An 18,447-nucleotide genomic window follows, 5' to 3' on the forward strand; every position below is an offset into this window, starting at 1 on the left:
CTGGCCCTAAATGTTCTCACTAAAAGGGTCTGGCCCCCAAATCGTCCCACTAGCAGGGGCTGGCCCCAAAAAGGTTCTTACTAACAGGGTCTGGCCCCCAAATGTTCCCCTTATAGGGGTCTGGCCCCCAAATGTTCCCACTAATGGGGTCTGGCCCCTAAATAGTCCCACCAGCAGGGTCTGGCCCTAAATGTTCCCACTATAGGGGTCTGGCCCCAAAATGTTCTTCCTAAGAGGGTCTCACCCCCAAATGTTCCCACTAGCAGCAGCGGGTCCCGAAATGTTCTTACTAACAGGGTCTGGCCCCCAAATGTTCCCACTAATGGGGGGATCTCATACTAAATGGTCTCACTAAAGGGGTCTGGCCCCCAAATCGTCCCACTAACGGGGGCTGGCCCCAAAAAGGTTCTTACTAACGGGGTCTGGCCCCCAAATGTTCCCACTAATGGGGGGGACTGGCCCTAAATGTTCTCACTAAAAGGGTCTGGCCCCCAAATCGTCCCACTAGCAGGGGCTGGCCCCAAAAAGGTTCTTACTAACAGGGTCTGGCCCCCAAATGTTCCCCTTATAGGGGTCTGGCCCCCAAATGTTCCCACTAATGGGGTCTGGCCCCTAAATAGTCCCACCAGCAGGGTCTGGCCCTAAATGTTCCCACTATAGGGGTCTGGCCCCAAAATGTTCTTCCTAAGAGGGTCTCACCCCCAAATGTTCCCACTAGCAGCAACGGGTCCCGAAATGTTCTTACTAACAGGGTCTGGCCCCCAAATGTTCCCACTAATGGGGGGGGTCTCGTACTAAATGGTCTCACTAAGGGGGTCTGGCCCCCAAACGTTCCCACTAATGGGGGGGACTGGCCCTAAATGTTCTCACTAAAAGGGTCTGGCCCTGAAATGGTCTTACTAACGGGGTCTGGCCCCCAAATGTTCCCGCTAATGGGGTCTGGCCCCCAAATGTTCCCACCAGCAGGGTCTGGTCCCCAAATCTTCTTACTAACAGGGTCTGGCCCCGAAATGTTCTTCCTAAGAGGGTCTGGCCCTTAAATGTTCCCACTAAATGGGGGGACTGGCCCTAAATGTTCTCACTAAAGGGGTCTGGCCCCCAAATCGTCCCACTAACGGGGCCTGGCCCCAAAAAGGTTCTTACTAACGGGGTCTGGCCCCCAAATGTTCCCACTAATGGGGTCTGGCCCCCAAATGTTCTTCCTAAGAGGGTCTGGCCCCCAAACGGTCCCACTAAAGGGGGGGGGGGGGTCTGGTGCTAAATGTTCCCACTAACAGGGTCTGGCCTCAAATGTTCTTATTAACGGGGTCTGGCCCCCAAATGTTCCCACTAATGGGGTCGGGCCCCAAAAAGGTTCTTACTAACGGGGTCTGGCCCCCAAATCTTCCCGCTAACGGGGTCTGCTGCTAAATGTTCTTCCTAAGAGGGGCTGGTCCCCAAATGTTCCTACTAACAGAGTCTGGCCCCAAAATGTTCTTCTTAACGGGGTTTGGGCCCCAAATGTTCCCCTTCAAGGGGATTTAGCCCCAAAACATCCCCCTCCGGCTCCCTCCTCCCCCCCCCCCGAACCGGCTCCCCCCCCCAGAATCCCCCCCAAACAGGGCTGGGGACTCCCAGGATCCCCCCAATCAGAGCTGGGGCCCCCCAAAAAACACTGGAGACCCCCCCCAAGATCCCCCCCAAGCAGGGCCTGAGACCCCCCAAAAATGCTGGGGACCCCTCCCAAAATGGCCAGAGGCCCCTCCCAAAAAGACTGGAGAACCCCCCGGATCCCCCCTTGGGACCCCTAAAAAATGCTGGAGACCCCCAAAACCCCGCAGAAAGGGCTGCGGACCCCTAAAAAGCGCTGGAGACCGCCCCCAGCATCCCCCCCCAAGCAGGGCTGGAGACCCCCAAAAAAGGCCAGAGACCCCCCCAGGACTCCCCCAAGCAGGGCTGAAGACCCCCAAAAAACACTGGAGACCCGTAGGATCCCCTCCCAAGCAGGGCCGGGGACCCCCAAAAAAGGCCAGAGACCCCTCCACCAGAACCCCCCCAAAAGGGCCAGAGACCCCTCCCAAAAAGGCTGGAGAACCCCAGGAACCCCCCCGGGAACCCTAAAGAAGTCTGGAGACCCCCAGGATCCCCACAAGCAGGGCTGGAGACCCCCCAAAAAGACTGGAGACCCCCAGGACCCCCTTGAGCAGAACTAGGGACCCCCAAAAAACGCTGGAGAGCCCCAGGACACCCTCGAGCAGGTCCGGGGATCCCCCAAAAATGCTGGAGACCCCCAGCATCCCCCCAAGCAGGGCCCCCAAGACCCCCAAAAAATGCTGGAGACCTGCAGGATCCCCCCCAAGCAGGGCCGGGGACCCCTAAAAAAGGCCAGAGACCCCCCAGGATCCCCTCCCAAAAGGGCCAGAGACCCCTCCCAAAAATGCTTGAGAACCCCAGGAACCCCCCCCGGGAACCCTAAAAAAGTCTGGAGACCCCCAAGACCCGCAGAAAGGGCTGGGGACCCCCAAAAAAGACTGGAGACCCCCAAGACCCCCTCAAGCAGAACTGGGGACCCCCAAAAACCACTGGAGACCCCCAGGATCCCCCCAAAAGGGCTGGGGAACCCCCCAAGAAAAAGGCTGGAGACCCCTCTGGGAACCCCCAAAAAGGCTGGAGGACCCCCCCCCCCCGGGACCCTGTCGCAGACTGTGGGGGGTTTGCGTCATTTCGAGGCGTGGGATGTTAATGGAAAAACATCCAAAAAACCCCAAAAAACGGCGACGCCTTTTCCCTCCCGGCCTCACCTCCGTTTTGGGGCAGAACGAGGGCAATTTCGGCTCGCCAGCGACTCGTTCCCGCGCTGCCGGCCGGGTTGGTTTTTGCTTTCTCTCCGTTTCTTTGCAGGATTAAAAAAAAAAAAAAAAAAAACCTCTGCCGGGATCGGGGCCGAACGAGGAGGGTTTGGGGAACAGAGTTTTTATTTTTGCGAAGCGTTACCGCATGTCTTTACCCCACCCCCCCCAAAACGCGACGTTTTCACCCCAAAACGGCAGCGTTTTTTTCCTCGCCCGCGAGCTCCTTTCTGGCCGGCGGCGAAGGGGGAACATCCGTCCCGGCGGCGCAGCTTGGCGGTCCGTCTCCTGCCGGAAGATCACGCCGGTCTCCGGCGGAATTAAATACGTGACACGTGGTTTGTTTTCCTTTGGCCCAAAACCTGTTTTTTTGGTAAAAAAGAAGGAAAAGCAGGAATGGAGCTGCTGAAGCGAAAGGCGGAGGGTTTCCCAACGGCTTTCGGGCAGCTCGCGGCGGCTTTTGCAGCCCTGCAAAAAAGGGGGAAAAAAAGGCCGCTTTCGCCAAAACGGGGCGTTTGCCAAAAAAGCAGCAGTCATAAAAAAACGCGGCGTTCGCAAACTGCAGCATTTGCAAAACGTGGCTTTTGCAAAAAAATAAAATAAAAGCGGCAGTCGTAAAACGCAGCGTGTGCGGGACGCAACGTGCGCGAAAACGTGGCATTCGCAACACGTGGCTTGGGCACGACATGGCATTTGTGCCTACCCAGCGCTCACGAAACGCGGCTTTTGCGAAACACGTGGTTTTTTTTTTTTGCAAAAAAGTCAGTGTTTGCAAACTTACGGCTTTTGCAAAAACTCGGTCTTCACAAAACGCAGCTTTTGCGAAACACGGCATTTGGAGAAAAACAGCTTTTGCAAAAACGCGGCGATCGCAAAATGTGGCTTCTGCAAAAACGCGGCGTTTGCAAACCACAGCGTTTGCAAAAGGCGGTTTTTGCAAAAAGCCGGTATTTGCAAACCCGCGGCCTTTGCAAAAACTCAGTATTCACAAAACGCAGCTTTTGCAAAACACGGCATTTGGAAAAAGCGGCTTTTGCAAAAACGTGGCATGTGCAAAACGGAGCTTTTCCCAAACGCAGCACTTGGAAAACGTGGCTTTTACAAAAAACACAGCATCTGCAAAACGCGGCTTTTGCAAAAACGCAGCGTTCACAAACCGCAGCGTTTGCAAAACACGATTTTTGCAAAAACCTGGTGCTTGCAAACCCGCAACTTTTGCAAAAGCTCCATGTTCACAAAAACGCAGCTTTTGCAAAACGGCATTTGGAAAAAGTGACTTTTGTGAAAAGGCGGCATGTGCAAAATGGAGCTTTTCCCAAATGTGGCACTTGGGAAAATGTGGCTTTTGCAAAAACTCCGTGTTCACAAAATGCAGCTTTTGCAAAAACGTGACATTTGCAAAACGTGGCTTTTGCAAAAACGCGGCGTAGGCAAACCGCAGCATTTACAAGAGGCAGTTTTTGCAAAAAGCCGATGTTTGCAAAACCGCGACTTTTGCAAAAACTCCGTGTTCACAAAACGCAGCTTTTGCGAAACACGCCATTTGGAAAAAGCGGCTTTTGTGAAAAAGCGGCGTGTGCAAATGGGAGCTTTTCCCGAACGCGGCACTTGGAAAACGCGGCGTTCGCAAACAGCACCTTTTGCAAAAAAAAAGGGGCGCTTGCAAACGGCGGTTTTCGCAAAACCATGGCGTTGGCAAACAAACAAACAAACAAACAAAAAAAATCGCTGCTTGCAAACCGTCTGCCCACCTGGGCGAGATGGCGGCGGCGGCGTCCGTTGGCGGCGTCAGGGCCCGGGGCGGCCGTCGGGGCGCTCCTCGGCCACCAGCTCCACCTCGAGGCGGCCCACGTAGAGGGAGAGGGCGCAGAGCCACAGCAGGGCCGGCAGGGCCAGGGCCAGGGCCCGGGCGGCCGCCGCCGCCGCCGGCAGCATCATGGCGCGGCGCAGGCGCAGCAGGCTCAGCAGGGACGAGGCGCTGCCCTGCGCCACGCAGGCGCCCCCCAGGATGAAGAAGCCTGCGGCCCGGCGGGAAGGGCGAGCGGGGTGAGACGGCGCCGGGCCGGGGGCGATAGGGCGGAAGGAGGGGAAATGGTGGTACAAAATGGCGGAAGGGGGTGAAACGGCGGCACGAAACGGTGGAAGGAGATGAAATGGCAGCATGACGCGGCGGAAGGACGTGAAACGGTGACAAGAAATGGCGGAAGGGGGAAAATTTGGGGTACAAAATGGCAGAAGGAGGGGAAACGGCGGCACGAAATGGCAGAAGGAGGGGAAACGGCGGCACGAAATGGCGGAAGGAGGGGAAACGGCGGCACGAAATGGCGGAAGGAGGGGAAACGGGGGCACGAAATGGCGGAAGGAGGGGAAACGGGGGCACGAAATGGCGGAAGGAGGGGAAACGGGGGCACGAAATGGCGGAAGGAGGGGAAACGGGGGCACGAAATGGCGGAAGGAGGGGAAACGGGGGCACGAAATGGCGGAAGGAGGGGAAACGGGGGCACGAAATGGCGGAAGGAGGGGAAACGGGGGCACGAAATGGCGGAAGGAGGGGAAACGGGGGCACGAAATGGCGGAAGGAGGGGAAACGGGGGCACGAAATGGCGGAAGGAGGGGAAACGGGGGCACGAAATGGCGGAAGGAGGGGAAACGGGGGCACGAAATGGCGGAAGGGGGAAAATTTGGGGTACAAAATGGCGGAAGGAGGGGAAATGGGGGCACGAAATGGCGGAAGGAGGGGAAATGGCAACAAGAAATGGCGGAAGGGGGAAAATTTGGGGTACAAAATGGCGGAAGGAGGTGAAACGGCAGCACGAAATGGCAGAAGGAGGTGAAATGGCGACAAGAAATGGTGGAAGGGGGAAAATTTGGGGTACAAAATGGCGGAAGGAGGGGAAACGGGGGCACGAAATGGCGGAAGGAGGGGAAATGGCGACAAGAAATGGCGGAAGGGGGAAAATTTGGGGTACAAAATGGCGGAAGGAGGCGAAACGGCGGCACGAAATGGCGGAAGGAGGGGAAACGGCGGCACGAAATGGCGGAAGGAGGGGAAACGGCGGCACGAAATGGCGGAAGGAGGGGAAATGGCGGAAGGAGGTGAAATGGCGACAAGAAATGGCAGAAGGAGGTGAAATGGCGACAAGAAATGGCGGAAGGGGGAAAATTTGGGGTACAAAATGGCGGAAGGAAGTGAAATGGCGACAAGAAATGGCGGAAGGAGGCGAAATGGCGACAAGAAATGGCGGAAGGGGGAAAATTTGGGGTACAAAATGGCGGAAGGAGGTGAAATGACGACAAGAAATGGCAGAAGGAGGAAATAGGGGGAAGGAGGGGAAACGGGGGCACGAAATGGCGGAAGGAGGGGAAACGGTGGCACGAAATGGCGGAAGGAGGGGAAATGGGGGAAGGAGGGGAAACGGGGGCACGAAATGGCGGAAGGAGGGGAAACGGGGGCACGAAATGGCGGAAGGAGGGGAAATGGGGGAAGGAGGGGAAACGGGGGCACGAAATGGTGGAAGGAGGGGAAACGGTGGCACGAAATGGCGGAAGGAGGGGAAATGGCGGAAGGAGGGGAAATGGCGACAAGAAATGGTGGAAGGGGGAAAATTTGGGGTACAAAATGGCGGAAGGAGGGGAAACGGGGGCACGAAACGGTGGAAGGAGGGGAAACGGTGGTGCGAAATGGTGGAAGGAAGGGAAAATTTGGGGTACAAAATGGCGGAAGGAAGTGAAATGGCGGCATGAAATGGCGGAACGGGGAAAATTTAGGGTACAAAATGGCGGAAAGAGATGAAATGGTGGCGCGAAATGGTGGAAGACGGAAAATGGGGGCACAAAATGGCGGAAGGAGGTAAAATGGGGGCACAAAATGGCAGCAGGGCCTGGCCCCTGGGATGGGGGGGGCTTCAGGGGGGGTTGGGGGGATTTGGGGGAATCTGAAGGCGTTTGGGGAGTTTTGGGGGGGCCTTGGGGGGCAGAGGGATGTGGGGGGATTGGGGGGGAGTGGGGGAGGTGGGGGTTTGGGGGGGCGGAGGGGGTTCAGGGGGGATTTGGGGAGGGTCGGGGGTCATGGGGGGTTCAGGGGGGATTTGGGGGGTGGCGGGTCACAGGGGGTGGAGGGGGTTTGGGGGGATTCGGGGGGTCAGGGGGTCACGGGGGGTCACGGGGGTGGAGGGGGCTCGGGGGTCATGGGGAGTGGAGGGGGTTCGGGGGACTTTGGGGGGTCAGGGGTGGGTTTCAGGGGGACGAGGGGGCCTCGGGGGGGTTGGGGGGGTCTCGGGGGGGGTCTCAGGGGGGTCAGAGGGGTGGAGGAGGGGTTGGGGAGTCTCGGGGGGGTCGGAGGGGGGGTTGGGGGGGTCTCAGGGGTTGGGGGCCGGGGGTCTCGGGGGGGTCTGAGGGGTGGAGGAGGGGCCGGGGGTCTCGGGGGGGTCGGAGGAGGGGGTTGGGGGGTCTCACGGGGGTCTCGGGGGTTGGGGGCCAGGGGTCTCGGGGGGGTCAGAGGGGTGGAGGGGGGGCCGGGGGGTCTCGGGGTGGTCGGAGGGGTGGAGGGGGGTTTGGGGGGGTCTCGGGGGGTCTCAGGGGGGTGGAGGGGGGTTTGGGGGGTCTCAGGGGGGCCAGGGGGTCTCGGGGGGGTCAGAGGAGTGGAGGAGGGGTTGGGGGGTCTCGGAGGGGTCAGAGGGGGGGTTGGGGGGGTCTCGGGGGTCAGAGGGATGGAGGGGGGGTTGGGGGGTCTCGGGGGGGTCAGAGGGGTGGAAGGGGGGTTGGGGGGGTCTCGGGGGGTCAGAGGGATGGAGGGGGGGTTGGGGGGTCTCGGGGAGGGTCTCGGGGAGGTCAGAGGGGTGGAGGGGGGGTTGGGGGGTCTCGGGGGGGCTCGGGGGGGTCAGAGGGGTGGAGGGGGGGTTGGGGGGGCTCGGGGGGGTCAGAGGGGTGGAGGGGGGTTGGGGGGTCTCGGGGGGGTCTCAGGGGGGTCGGGGAGGTCTCGGGCCGGGGGTCTCGGGGGGGGGCTCACCGTAGGCGGCGTCGCGGCCGGTGTCGCTCTGCACGTAGGCGATGACGCCGATGCCGGTGGCCAGGAGGCCGTTGCGGAACCAGGCGAGGAAACCTGGCCGGGGGGGGGGGGCCGAAATGGGGGGAATTCTGGGGGTTTTGGGGCTCCTCTCCCACACTGCCCCTCCCCCCCGCCCTGCAGTGACCCCTCCAGGTGCCCTCCGCCCCGCCCCTCGCCCTCCAGGCCCCGCCCCTCCGGGCCGAGAGCCCCACCCCCTTGCCGGCCCCGTCTCTGCCTCCCCGGCCCCGCCCCTTCCCCGTGTCTGTGCACGGCTGGCCCCGCCCCAAGCCCCGCCCCTCACCTATCCATACAATGCGGGCCCCGCCCCCGGGCCCCGCCCCTTCCCTGTGCCTGTGCACTGTTGGCCCCGCCCCTTCCTTGCGTCTGTCCGCTACTGGCCCCGCCCCCGGGGCGCGAGCCCCGCCCCTTCCCCCCCATGCCCATGCACTTCGGACCCGGACCCCGCCCCTTCCCCGTGTCTGTACATTACTGACCCCGCCCCCGGGTCCCGAGCCCCGCCCCTTCCCCATGCCCATGCACTTCGGACCCCGCCCCCGCCCCTTCCCCGTGCCTGCTCGCTGCTGGCCCCGCCCTCAACCCCTCGCCCCGCCCCTCCCCGTGTCCGCGCGCTGCCAGCCCCGGGCCCCTCGCCCCGCCCCTTCCCCCCTCTCCGCGAAGGGCCGGCCCCGCCCCTAGACCGCGAGCCCCGCCCCTCCGCCGTGTCCCCGCCCCCCGGGCCCCACGCCCCGCCCCCCCCGTCCGCACGCACCGCCCTCGTGCGCCTTGCGCAGCAGCCAGGCGTCCGCCTTCTCCAGCTCGCTGGCGGCGGGCGGCGGCGCGGCCGAGCCGCGCCCCAGGCTGTAGCCAGGCCCCCGGCCGGGCCGCCGCCCCGCCGCGCCCCGCACCAGCCCCGCCGCCGCCGCCCGCCCCACGGCGCGGCCCCACCAGCCCATGGCCGCCTCTGCCGGCCCGGCGGCGGGAGGCCGGAGTGGGGGGGGGGGGGATGATGGGGGGGGAAAAAGGAGGGCCGCCGCGCTCCCATTGGTCACCGCCGCCGCCACTCTCCCGCGCCCCGCCTCCGAGCCCGCGGAGCCCGTAGGCGGCGCCAGCTGTCCGTCAGCGCCGCCCCGCCCACCGCGCGGAGAGCGCTCCGGCGATTGGCCGCGCCCGCTGTCCACCGCACACCCTCCCCACCCCTTCCGCCGCCCCGCCTCTCGCCCCGCCCACAGAGGGGCGGAAGGAGGGCGGTGCCGCCTCGCTATTGGCTGGTTGGCGGGGCGCGGGGCACGCCGGGAGGGCGGGGCGCGGGCGGCCGTTGGCGGGAGGTGGCTCCCCTCAGCCCCTCAGCGAGGCCGGGCCGGGGGCTGCCGGGGGGCTGGGAAGGGAGCGGGGGGGCAGGTGAGGGGGGACAAGGGGGTATTTGGGGGGCAGGGAGGGGTATTTGAGGCAGGGGGGCAGGTGAGGGGGGACAAGGGGGTATTTGGGGGGCAGGGAGGGATATTTGAAGCAGGGGGCAGGTGAGGGGGGACAAGGGGGTATTTGGGGGGCAGGGAGGGGTATTTGAGGCAGGGGGCAGGTGAGGGGGGACAAGGGGGTATTTGGGGGGGCAGGGAGGGGTATTTGAGGCAGGGGGGCAGGTGAGGGGGGACAAGGGGGTATTTGGGGGGGCAGGGAGGGGTATTTGAGGCAGGGGGGCAGGTGAGGGGGGACAAGGGGGTATTTGGGGGGCAGGGAGGGATATTTGAAGCAGGGGGCAGGTGAGGGAGGACAAGGGTATTTGGGGGGCAGGGAGGGATATTTGAAGCAGGGGGCAGGTGAGGGAGGACAAGGGGGTATTTGGGGGGCAGGGAGGGGTATTTGAGGCAGGGGGGCAGGTGAGGGGGGACAAGGGGGTATTTGGGGGGCAGGGAGGGGTATTTGAGGCAGAGGGGCAGGTGAGGGGGGACAAGGGGGTATTTGGGGGGCAGGGAGGGGTATTTGAGGCAGGGGGCAGGTGAGGGGGGACAAGGGGGTATTTGGGGGGCAGGGAGGGGTATTTGAGGCAGGGGGGCAGGTGAGGGGGGACAAGGGGGTATTTGGGGGGCAGGGAGGGATATTTGAAGCAGGGGGCAGGTGAGGGAGGACAAGGGGGTATTTGGGGGGGCAGGGAGGGGTATTTGAGGCAGGGGGGCAGGTGAGGGGGGACAAGGGGGTATTTGGGGGGCAGGGAGGGGTATTTGAGGCAGAGGGGCAGGTGAGGGGGGACAAGGGGGTATTTGGGGGGCAGGGAGGGGTATTTGAGGCAGGGGGGCAGGTGAGGGGGGACAAGGGGGTATTTGGGGGGCAGGGAGGGGTATTTGAGGCAGGGGGGCAGGTGAGGGGGGACAAGGGGGTATTTGGGGGGCAGGGAGGGGTATTTGAGGCAGGGGGACAGGTGAGGGGGGACAAGGGGGTATTTGGGGGGCAGGGAGGGGTATTTGAGGCAGGGGGACAGGTGAGGGGGGACAAGGGGGTATTTGGGGGGGCAGGGAGGGGTATTTGAGGCAGGGGGGCAGGTGAGGGGGGACAAGGGGGTATTTGGGGGGCAGGGAGGGGTATTTGAGGCAGGGGGGCAGGTGAGGGGGGACAAGGGGGTATTTGGGGGGCAGGGAGGGATATTTGAAGCAGGGGGCAGGTGAGGGGGGACAAGGGGGTATTTGGGGGGCAGGGAGGGGTATTTCAAGCGGGGGGCAGGTGAGGGGGGACAAGGGGGTATTTGGGGGGGCAGGGAGGGGTATTTGAGGCAGGGGGGCAGGTGAGGGGGGCACAAGGGGGTGTTTGGGGGGCAGGAATGGGTCCTGGGGGACACGAAGGGGTATTTGAGGGGGCAGGAAGGGGTATTGGGGAGGGCACAGGGGGTATTTGAGGCGAGGAGGAGCAGGAAAGGGTATTGGGGGGGCAGGAAGGGGTATTTGAGGTGGGGGGGCACAAGGGGGTATTTAGGGGGCAGGAAGGGGTGTTTGAGGGGGGGCCATAGCCAGCCAAGGCAGCGAGGAGCCCAGACGAGCGACCTGGCGCGTGAAAACGTGACCCCCCTCCCCCTCCCGGGCCTTCAGACCAAGAGGGGGGGAACCAAAAAATAACCCCCCCCCAAATCAAACGTGGCGTCGCTGTAGGCGAGGGCTCCGGTCGGGCTCCTTGGGCCTCTCCTCGTAGCGGCGTGGCTTTCCGGCCTCAAAGCCAAAATAGTACTTTCCGTATTAAATTTCCAGCCCTCGGTGACATCCTCTGCTGGACCTGCCAGCAGCCTGAAGCCGCGCAGCACCGTTTACTGCTGTGTGCTGTTAACCCTGAAACCTACTGATGTCAATACGGTCACTGCTTGGATTAGTGTAAAGCCTGAAGTTGTGTCGTGCTAGGCGTTGGACTTGCACAGCGAACAAGCACGCTAGCCAGGTAAAGAAGCACTTTCCGCAGCCTTTTTGGCAAAAGAATCATTAAAAAAATAAAAGAAAAGGGCGCTGCTAAAAGGATACCGATTGTGCCCTGTTTGCCCCAAAGCAGCAGCGCGGCCAAACGCAAACCGGGCAAAAACCGCAGCCGTAATCAGGCAGCTCCGGGCACGCTCGTTACCCCGAGCGTGGCACAAAGAACAGTTTGGGCTCCGCTTTGGCCTCGTCCCCCCAAGGGAAGGCGCTTTGGGGTTTTTACGACTTTTCGGGCGGTCGAGCAGGATGCTGCTGCCATGCTGCCCAAAAAACCCCCCAAAAACCTGTTTTTCTCCACTTTAAAACTCGCCTTTATTAGAAATGCAATAAAACGCCAGCCCGGGGCGCGAGCGGGAACGGCACCAAACCCTCCCGGGTGGCCAGTTTTCGCCGAACTCTGCCGTCCCGCCCCGCATTGCAACCGGGTGCCGTTTGAGGAGGAAAACGTTTTTTTGGGCGGGTGACGCTGCTGCGAGAACGGCGCGAGTCGCTGCGGTGTCTCCGTCAGGAACGGCGAACAAACTCCGTCCGTCACCGGAAAACAGCCTTTTGAAGGCGACGCGTTCCTTTTTTCCCCCCTCCTCCTCCTCCTCATTTCAGGACGGACCGGAGCTGGTTCCCCCCAAAACGCGCACAACGCGACGGGAACAAACCGCCAAACCGGCCCGAACCCCCGATAATCCCCAGCGGCGGAAACGAGCAGATCCCACCTCCGGCACCCGCGATCCTTTAGGAGGAGCCACCGTCTCCCGGCCGCCCTCTTTTTAGCGCTTGTTTCTCCTCCGGAGCGGCCCGCAGCCTCGGCTCGGCGCCCGCCGCCGCCCGGCCGAAGGCGCTCAGCCGCTTGGTGCTGGCGGCGCGCAGCTGCTCCAGCTGCCGCCGGCCGCGCCGCAGCAGGAACTCGAGGCGCAGGCTGTCGCCGGCCGGCGTGCCGGCGTGCCGGCGGAACTCCTCTCGGATGCGTTGCTCGGAGCCCGGCTTGTCCTTGCCGGCGCGCAGCAGCTGCCGGTACAGGCTCAGCACTTCCCTCTGCAGCCGGCTCCGGGCCGCCATGGCGCCGGGGACGGGCGAATCCGGCCCCCAGCGGCCTCTGGCTGCGGTTGGGGGGGGGGGAAGGAGGGGGGACAGTTAGCCCTGCGGGGGTGTTAATTGCCAGGGGTGTTAATTGCCGGGTGTTGGCTGCGGTGCCCCCAGGACGTGAAGGAAAGGCGCTTTGTTAGGGGTGCACAGTCGGCCAAGGGCGGACAGTGGGCCCGGGGAGGTGGGGGTGGTTGTAGGGTTGTGGCCCTGGAGGTGGTGGTTGTAGGGTTGCAGCCCTGCAGCCCTGGGGGGTGGTGGTTGTACCGTTGTGGCCCTGGGGGTGGTGGCTGTAGAGTCGCAGCCCAAGGGTTGTTGTAGGGCTGTGGCCCCGGGGGTGGTTGTAGGGTCACAGGCCAAGGGTTGTTGCAGGGTTGTAGCCCTGGGGATGGCGGTTGTAGGGTTGTGGCCCTGGGGGTGGTGGCTGTAGAGTCACAGCCCAAGGGTTGTTGCAGGGCTGTGGCCCCGGGGGTGGTTGTAGGGTCACAGGCCAAGGGTTGTTGCAGGGTTGTAGCCCTGGGGGTGGTGGCTGTAGAGTCGCAGCCCAAGGGTTGTTGCAGGGCTGTGGCCCTGGGAGTGATGGTTGTAGGGTTGTGAACCCAGGGGTGGTTGTAGGGTGGCAACCCAAGCGTTGTTGCAGGGCTGCAGCCCCAGAGCTGGTGGTTGTAGGGTCGCAGCCCCGAGGAGGGGTTGTGGAGTTGTGGCCCTGGGGAGGGGTGGTGGTTGTAGGGTCCCTGTGTGTGTGTGTGTGTGTGTGTGTGTGTGTGTGTGTGTGTGTGTGTGTGTGTGTGTGTGTGTGTGTTATTGTAGGGTCACAGCCCCTGGGGCTGTGTTGTTCCTCCACCCCAGGCTGTTATTGCAGGGTCTCCCGGGCTGGTTTTGTCTCCACCTGCTGTTGTTATTGTGTCTCCATCCCCCCCTCGTTGTTATTGTAGGGTCTCCCGGGGGGGGGGTGTCTCTCTCCCACCCACCCCGCTTGTTAGTGTAGGGTCTCCCGGGGCGGTCGTGTCTCCACCCCCCCACCCCACCTCGTTGTTATTGTAGGGTCTCCTGGGGCTGTGTTGCTCCCCCCCCCCGGCGTTGTTATTGTAGGGTCTCCCCGTCCCGCTCACCCGCGCGGCCTCTCCTTCCCGCGACGCCGTCACCCCTTCCGGCCCCGCCCACCTGGGCACGCCCCCCTGCGCGGCGGCGCCTCCGCCTATTGGCTGCGGGGAAGCCCCGCCCCCAGAGGCACCACCCCTGCGCTGCCACCACGTGGGGTCCGGTACCGGCGGCGGCTCCTTCCCGGGGGCCGCTCCAACCCCCCCCCCCCCCCAAAAATACCCCCTTCCCGGTGGCCACGGCGACGGCTTCACCCTCGGGGGCTTTATTTAAGGGACGGGCCCCGGCGGCGGGACAAAGCGAACAATAACTTACCGGGAGCAAACCCAACCCTCCCGCTTTCGGCCCCAAAAGAGGCGCGGGACGGCGGGAGAGCGGCGCGGCGGCGAGGCCCCCGGCGCAGCGATCGCCGACGGCAACAAGAGGGGAAAAAAAGGAAAGAAATAAAAAGCAGCGGTGAGAAAACGGGGCAAAAACCGCCGCAATGGGGAATTTTCTGTTTGGGGGGGGGACGAAGCGGCTTTGTACACGGGACCGGCAGCAGGGACGATCCGGCACGGCCGGGAAATTCGGGCACGCGAGGCTGCGGCGAGCCGGCCGGCTCTGGACCGGAGCGGGAAAAAAAGGGGGGGGGGGAAAAAACCAAAACAGCGTTTTCCTCCAAAAAACAAAAAAAGGAAACAAAAGGAAACGAAACAACCGCCTGTTGGCGGGTCAGCGTCCCTCGCGGCGGCGGAGCGCCGGCCTCGCTCACATCTCGTCCTCCAGGCCGTAGTCTTCCTCGGGGAAGTCGCCCACGGTGACGCTCGCCGGCTTGACGAAGGCGCCGTACTTGGGCTGGCACTCGAAGTACTTCCGGCCGGCGACGCTGGCAAAGACGGGGAAAAGGGGTGGAGGGGGGAAAAACAGCGTCGGAGCGCGGAAAAAAAATACCAGCGGGCACCGGGGGCTCCGGCTGTAGTCACCGCTCCGAGCGGGAAGGGGACAGGCGCCCGCCTACCTGCCGTCGTGCTTGCCGAGCGGCTCGTCGTAGCGCACCCCGACCCAGTAGCCCGGCTTGAAATCCGTCAGCCCTGCGAGGAGGAGGAGGAGGAAGAGCGCCGAGCGTCAGCGGCCCGAAGGCGGAGCGGGCGATTCGGGGAAAACGCGGGGCGCCGGCTGCCACTCACCGACGTACATGACGGTGCCCAGCTTGGCGGGCTGCCCGGGCACCCGCACGCGGCAGCGGGCGCCCAGCGGGATGGCGTCGGCCAGCTCGCGCTCCTCCGCCTGCCGCCGCTCCTGCTCGGCCCCGCGCCGCTCCGCCTCGGCGTAGCGCCCCAGCTGCCTGCGCTTGAGGAAGGAGCGCGCCGACTCTGCGGCGCCCGCGCCGCGTCAGGGCCGCCGCCGCCGCCGCCTCGGCCCCCCCCCGCCGCCGCCGCCCCCTCCTTACCCGCTCTCTTGTCGTACTCGCTCTCGGGCATGCGGTACTTCTCCACCCGCGACACGTCCTCGTACTCGCCCACGCGGGCGCCGCTGCCGTCGATCACCTGCGGGCAGGCGCCGCCGCCGTAGCCCCAGCCCCGAGCCCCGGTTCGGGGCGGGAGCGGCGAAATCGGCCGCTGCCCCGGTGCTCGGATCCAGTTGCTGCTTCCGAGCCCGTTTTGGGGCAGGAGCGGCAAAATCGGCCGCTGCTCAGAGCACAGGTCTAGCTGCCGTTTCCGAGCCCGTTTTGGGGCAGGAGCGGCAAAACTGGGCACTGCCCAGCGCTCAGATCCTGCTGCCGCTTCCAAGACCATTCTGGGGCAGGAGCAACAAAATCGGGTGCTGCCCGGGGCTCGGATCCAGCTGCCATTTCTGACCCCGTTTTGGGGGCAGGAGCAACAGAATCGGGCACTGCCCAGAGCTCAGATCCAGCTGCCGATTCCAAGACCATTTTGGGGCAGGAGTGGCAAAATCGGGCGCTGCCCGGATCCGGCTGCCGCTTCCGACCCCGTTTTGGGGCAGGAGCGACGAAATCGGCCGCTGCCCGGTGCTCGGATCCGGCTGCCGCTTCCGACCCCGTTTTGGGGGCAGGAGCGACGAAATGGGGTGCTCTCTAGAGCTCAGATCCAGCTGCCGCTTCCGAGCCCGTTCTGGGGGGCAGGAGCGACGAAACGGGGGCCCCCCTCTTTCGCGAAACCCCCCCCCCCAGCCCCGTACGCCGCCCGGCCGCTGCCCCGCACCCACGTGCACGCGGCAGCCGTCGTCGACGGGGTAGGAGCCCAGCAGGGCCTCGTCGCGGTCCAGGCGCGCCAGGAGCCGGTCGTCGGCGCTGTACAGCTCCAGGTCCATGCAGGAGGCCGGGCTGCCCACCACCAGCTCCAGCTTGCACTGCGGGGGCAGAGGGTGCCGCGAGTCAGCCCGCTTCGCTCCGGGCTGCTCTCGGTCCCGGGGGGGGGGGGATCCGGCCCGGTCCCGGTTCTGGTCCCCTATAGGGGAATCCGGCCCGGTCCCGGTTCTGGTCCCCTATAGGGGAATCCGGTCCAGGCCGGTCTCGGTCCCAGGTGGGGAAATCCGGCCTGGTCCCGGTTCTGGTCCCCACTAGGAGAATCCGGTCCAGGCCGGTCTTGGTCCTGGGTGGGGGATCCAGTCCAGTCCCGGTTCTGGTCCCCACTAGGAGAATCCGGTCCAGGCCGGTCTCGGTCCCGGGTGGGGGGATCCAGTCCGGTCCCAGTTCTGGTCCCCTATAGGGGAATCCGGTCCAGGCCGGTCTCGGTCCCGGGTGGGGGATCCAGTCCAGTCCCGGTTCTGGTCCCCTATAGGGGAATCCGGTCCAGGCCGGTCTCGGTCCTGGGTGGGGGATCCAGCCCGGTCCCGGTTCTGGTCCCCTATAGGGGAATCCGGTCCAGGCCGGTCTCGGTCCTGGGTGGGGGATCCAGCCCGGTCCCGGTTCTGGTCCCCTATAGGGGAATCCGGTCCAGGCCGGTCTCGGTCCCGGGTGGGGGATCCAGCCCGGTCCCGGTTCTGGTCCCCACTAGGAGAATCCAGTCCAGGCCGGTCTCGGTCCCGGGTGGGGGGATCCAGCCCGGTCCCGGTTCTGGTCCCCTATAGGGGAATCCGGTCCAGGCCGGTCCCAGTCCCGGGTGGGGGGATCCAGCCCGGTCCTGGTTCTGGTCCCCTATAGGGGAATCCGGTCCAGGCCAGTCTCAGTCCTGGGTGGGGGGATCCAGTCCAGTCCCGGTTCTGGTCCCCTATAGGGGAATCCGGTCCAGGCCGGTCTCGGTCCCGGGTGGGGGGATCCAGCCCGGTCCCGGTTCTGGTCCCCTATAGGGGAATCCGGTCCAGGCCGGTCCCGGTCCCGGGTGGGGGGATCCGGCCCGGTCCTGGTTCTGGTCCCCTATAGGGGAATCCGGTCCAGGCCAGTCCCAGTCCCGGGTGGGGGGATCCGGCCCGGTCCTGGTTCTGGTCCCCTATAGGGGAATCCGGTCCAGGCCAGTCCCAGTCCCGGGTGGGGGGATCCGGCCCGGTCCCGGTTCTGGTCCCCTATAGGGGAATCCGGTCCAGGCCAGTCCCGGTCCCGGGTGGGGGGATCCGGCCCGGTCCCAGTTCTGGTCCCCTATAGGGGAATCCGGTCCAGGCCAGTCCCAGTCCCGGGTGGGGGGATCCGGCCCGGTCCCGGTTCTGGTCCCCTATAGGGGAATCCGGTCCAGGCCGGTCCCAGCCCCGGGTGGGGGGATCCAGCCTGGTCCCGGTTCTGGTCCCCTATAGGGGAATCCGGTCTAGGCCAGTCCCAGTCCCAGTCCCAGTCCCAGTCCTGGGTGGGGGGATCCGGCCTGGCCCCGGTTCTGGTCCCTGCCGGGGGAATCCAGTCCGGGCCGGTCTCGGTCCCGGGGGGGGGGCAGTCCAGCCCGGTCCCAGTTCTGGTTCTGGTCCCCGCTGGGGGAATCCAGTTCAGGCCGGTCTCGGTCCCGGGCATCCGGCCTGGTCCCGGTTCGGGTCGCTCTCGGGCTGGGGGGATCCAGTGCGGAGCGGTCCAGGCCAGGCCCAGTCCCGGGGATCGGGTCCCGGTCCTGGGTGGGGGGATCCGGCCCGGTCCGGGTTCCCGTTCCCACCGGGGGGATCCAGTCCGGTCCGGTCTCGGTCCCAGGGATCCGGCCTGGTCTCGGGCGGGGGGATCCAGCTCAGTCCCGGTTCCCGTCGGGGGGGATCCGGTCTGGGTCGGTCCCGGTTCTGGGCGGAGGGATCCAGCCCGGCCCGGTCCCGGTTCTGGTCCCCGTCGGGGGGATCCGGCCCAGGCCAGTCTCGGTCCCGGGGATCCAGCCCGGTCCGGTCCCGGTTCCGGGCGGGGGAATCCGGTCAGGTCCCGGTTCCGGTCCCCGCCGGGGGGATCCGGTCCGGGTCGGTCCCGGTTCCGGTCCCGGGCGGGGGGATCCGGTCAGGTCCCGGTTCCGGTCCCCGCCGGGGGGATCCGGTCCGGGTCGGTCCCGGTCCCGGTTCCGGTTCCGGTTGGGGGCGGGGCCGGGGCGGCGGCCGGTACCTTGAACTCGGCGATGGTGAGGCCGCGACTGTAGCGCTTGTGGGCGCGGAAGGAGTTGAGGCTGCTGCTCACCGCCACCGAGACGGCGGCAGCGGCCGCCCCCACCACCGGTACCGGTACCGGTACCGCCGGGCCCGGCCCGGCCGAGGCCGCCGCCGCCTTCATGGTGCGGCCGCGCCGCGCCGCCGCCCGCTCCTTCTGGAACCTTCGGCCCGCCCCCCTGCGCGCGTCCGGCCAATCGCCGCCCGCCGCCGCCCGCCGCCCGCCAATCGCCGCCCGCCGCCGCCCGCCAATCGAGCGCCTCCTGCCCCGCCCTCCGCGCAGCCCGCCTGGGCGCTCGGCCAATGGGGTGAGGGCATTCGGGCGGCGCGGCCAATAGCGGCGCGCGATGGAAGGGGGGGGCGGAGGGCTGAAGGCGAGGGCGGCAGCGCGGGTGTGGGCAGAGCGGCG

General features: G+C 65.1%; 4 protein-coding genes and 1 long non-coding RNA gene across 6 annotated transcripts; 2 read left to right on the forward strand and 3 right to left on the reverse strand.

Annotated features, from left to right (window-relative positions):
* Window positions 1-2,548: 2,548 nt before the first annotated feature.
* On the reverse strand, window positions 2,549-8,828 carry TMEM160 (transmembrane protein 160). Its single transcript, XM_068910557.1, has 4 exons — window positions 8,645-8,828; window positions 7,837-7,929; window positions 4,580-4,846; window positions 2,549-3,190 (listed from the first exon to the last, which is right to left on the reverse strand). Exons 1-3 carry the CDS (start codon window positions 8,826-8,828, stop codon window positions 4,617-4,619), a joined length of 507 nt encoding a protein of 168 aa, XP_068766658.1. The 3' UTR covers window positions 2,549-3,190; window positions 4,580-4,616.
* Window positions 8,829-9,185: 357 nt separating this feature from the next.
* Window positions 9,186-12,057, forward strand: LOC138061230 (uncharacterized). The gene is made up of 3 exons (XR_011134929.1): window positions 9,186-9,273; window positions 11,106-11,289; window positions 11,922-12,057. It is a non-coding gene; the product is annotated as an uncharacterized lncRNA (long non-coding RNA).
* SDHAF1 (succinate dehydrogenase complex assembly factor 1) lies at window positions 11,613-13,948 on the reverse strand. 2 transcript variants are annotated; one of them, XM_068910213.1, is made up of 2 exons: window positions 13,511-13,660; window positions 11,613-12,415 (listed from the first exon to the last, which is right to left on the reverse strand). In XM_068910213.1, the coding sequence occupies exon 2, from the start codon at window positions 12,372-12,374 to the stop codon at window positions 12,051-12,053; it is 324 nt and encodes a 107-aa protein (XP_068766314.1). In that variant the 5' UTR covers window positions 12,375-12,415; window positions 13,511-13,660; the 3' UTR covers window positions 11,613-12,050. The 2 variants fall into 2 exon arrangements, with proteins under 2 accessions (XP_068766314.1, XP_068766315.1); XM_068910214.1 differs by lacking the exon at window positions 13,511-13,660 and adding an exon at window positions 13,815-13,948 and having other exon boundaries at window positions 12,051-12,415.
* TBCB (tubulin folding cofactor B) lies at window positions 13,749-18,231 on the reverse strand. The gene is made up of 6 exons (XM_068910212.1): window positions 17,998-18,231; window positions 15,708-15,851; window positions 14,932-15,028; window positions 14,669-14,854; window positions 14,500-14,572; window positions 13,749-14,367 (listed from the first exon to the last, which is right to left on the reverse strand). Exons 1-6 carry the CDS (start codon window positions 18,160-18,162, stop codon window positions 14,250-14,252), a joined length of 783 nt encoding a protein of 260 aa, XP_068766313.1. The 5' UTR covers window positions 18,163-18,231; the 3' UTR covers window positions 13,749-14,249.
* Window positions 17,083-17,991, forward strand: LOC138061292 (uncharacterized; the record flags this gene model as incomplete). The annotated part of the gene is made up of 1 exon (XM_068910524.1): window positions 17,083-17,991. A coding segment is annotated over one exon (909 nt), but the record flags the coding sequence as incomplete, so codon positions are not given.
* Window positions 18,232-18,447: the final 216 nt, after the last annotated feature.

The sequence above is a fragment of the Struthio camelus genome, chromosome 16 (assembly GCF_040807025.1).
Source record: "Struthio camelus isolate bStrCam1 chromosome 16, bStrCam1.hap1, whole genome shotgun sequence".
Taxonomy (NCBI): Eukaryota; Metazoa; Chordata; class Aves; order Struthioniformes; family Struthionidae; genus Struthio; species Struthio camelus.

Bases quoted from the DNA above. Each gene is read 5' to 3' on its own strand.
- SDHAF1 (XM_068910213.1), bottom strand. From the start codon at position 12,374: ATGGCGGCCCGGAGCCGGCTGCAGAGGGAAGTGCTGAGCCTGTACCGG.
- TMEM160 (XM_068910557.1), bottom strand. From the start codon at position 8,828: ATGGGCTGGTGGGGCCGCGCCGTGGGGCGGGCGGCGGCGGCGGGGCTG. The intron at 7,930-8,644 runs GTGCGTGCGGAC...CCCCCCGGCCAG, and splicing joins GCGCAAGGCGCACGAGGGCG to GTTTCCTCGCCTGGTTCCGC. The intron at 4,847-7,836 runs GTGAGCCCCCCC...GCCGGGCCGCAG, and splicing joins CGGCCGCGACGCCGCCTACG to GCTTCTTCATCCTGGGGGGC.
- TBCB (XM_068910212.1), bottom strand. From the start codon at position 18,162: ATGAAGGCGGCGGCGGCCTCGGCCGGGCCGGGCCCGGCGGTACCGGTA. The intron at 14,573-14,668 runs GTGAGTGGCAGC...TCCTCCTCGCAG, and splicing joins GGGCACCGTCATGTACGTCG to GGCTGACGGATTTCAAGCCG. The intron at 14,368-14,499 runs GTAGGCGGGCGC...CGTCTTTGCCAG, and splicing joins CTCGGCAAGCACGACGGCAG to CGTCGCCGGCCGGAAGTACT.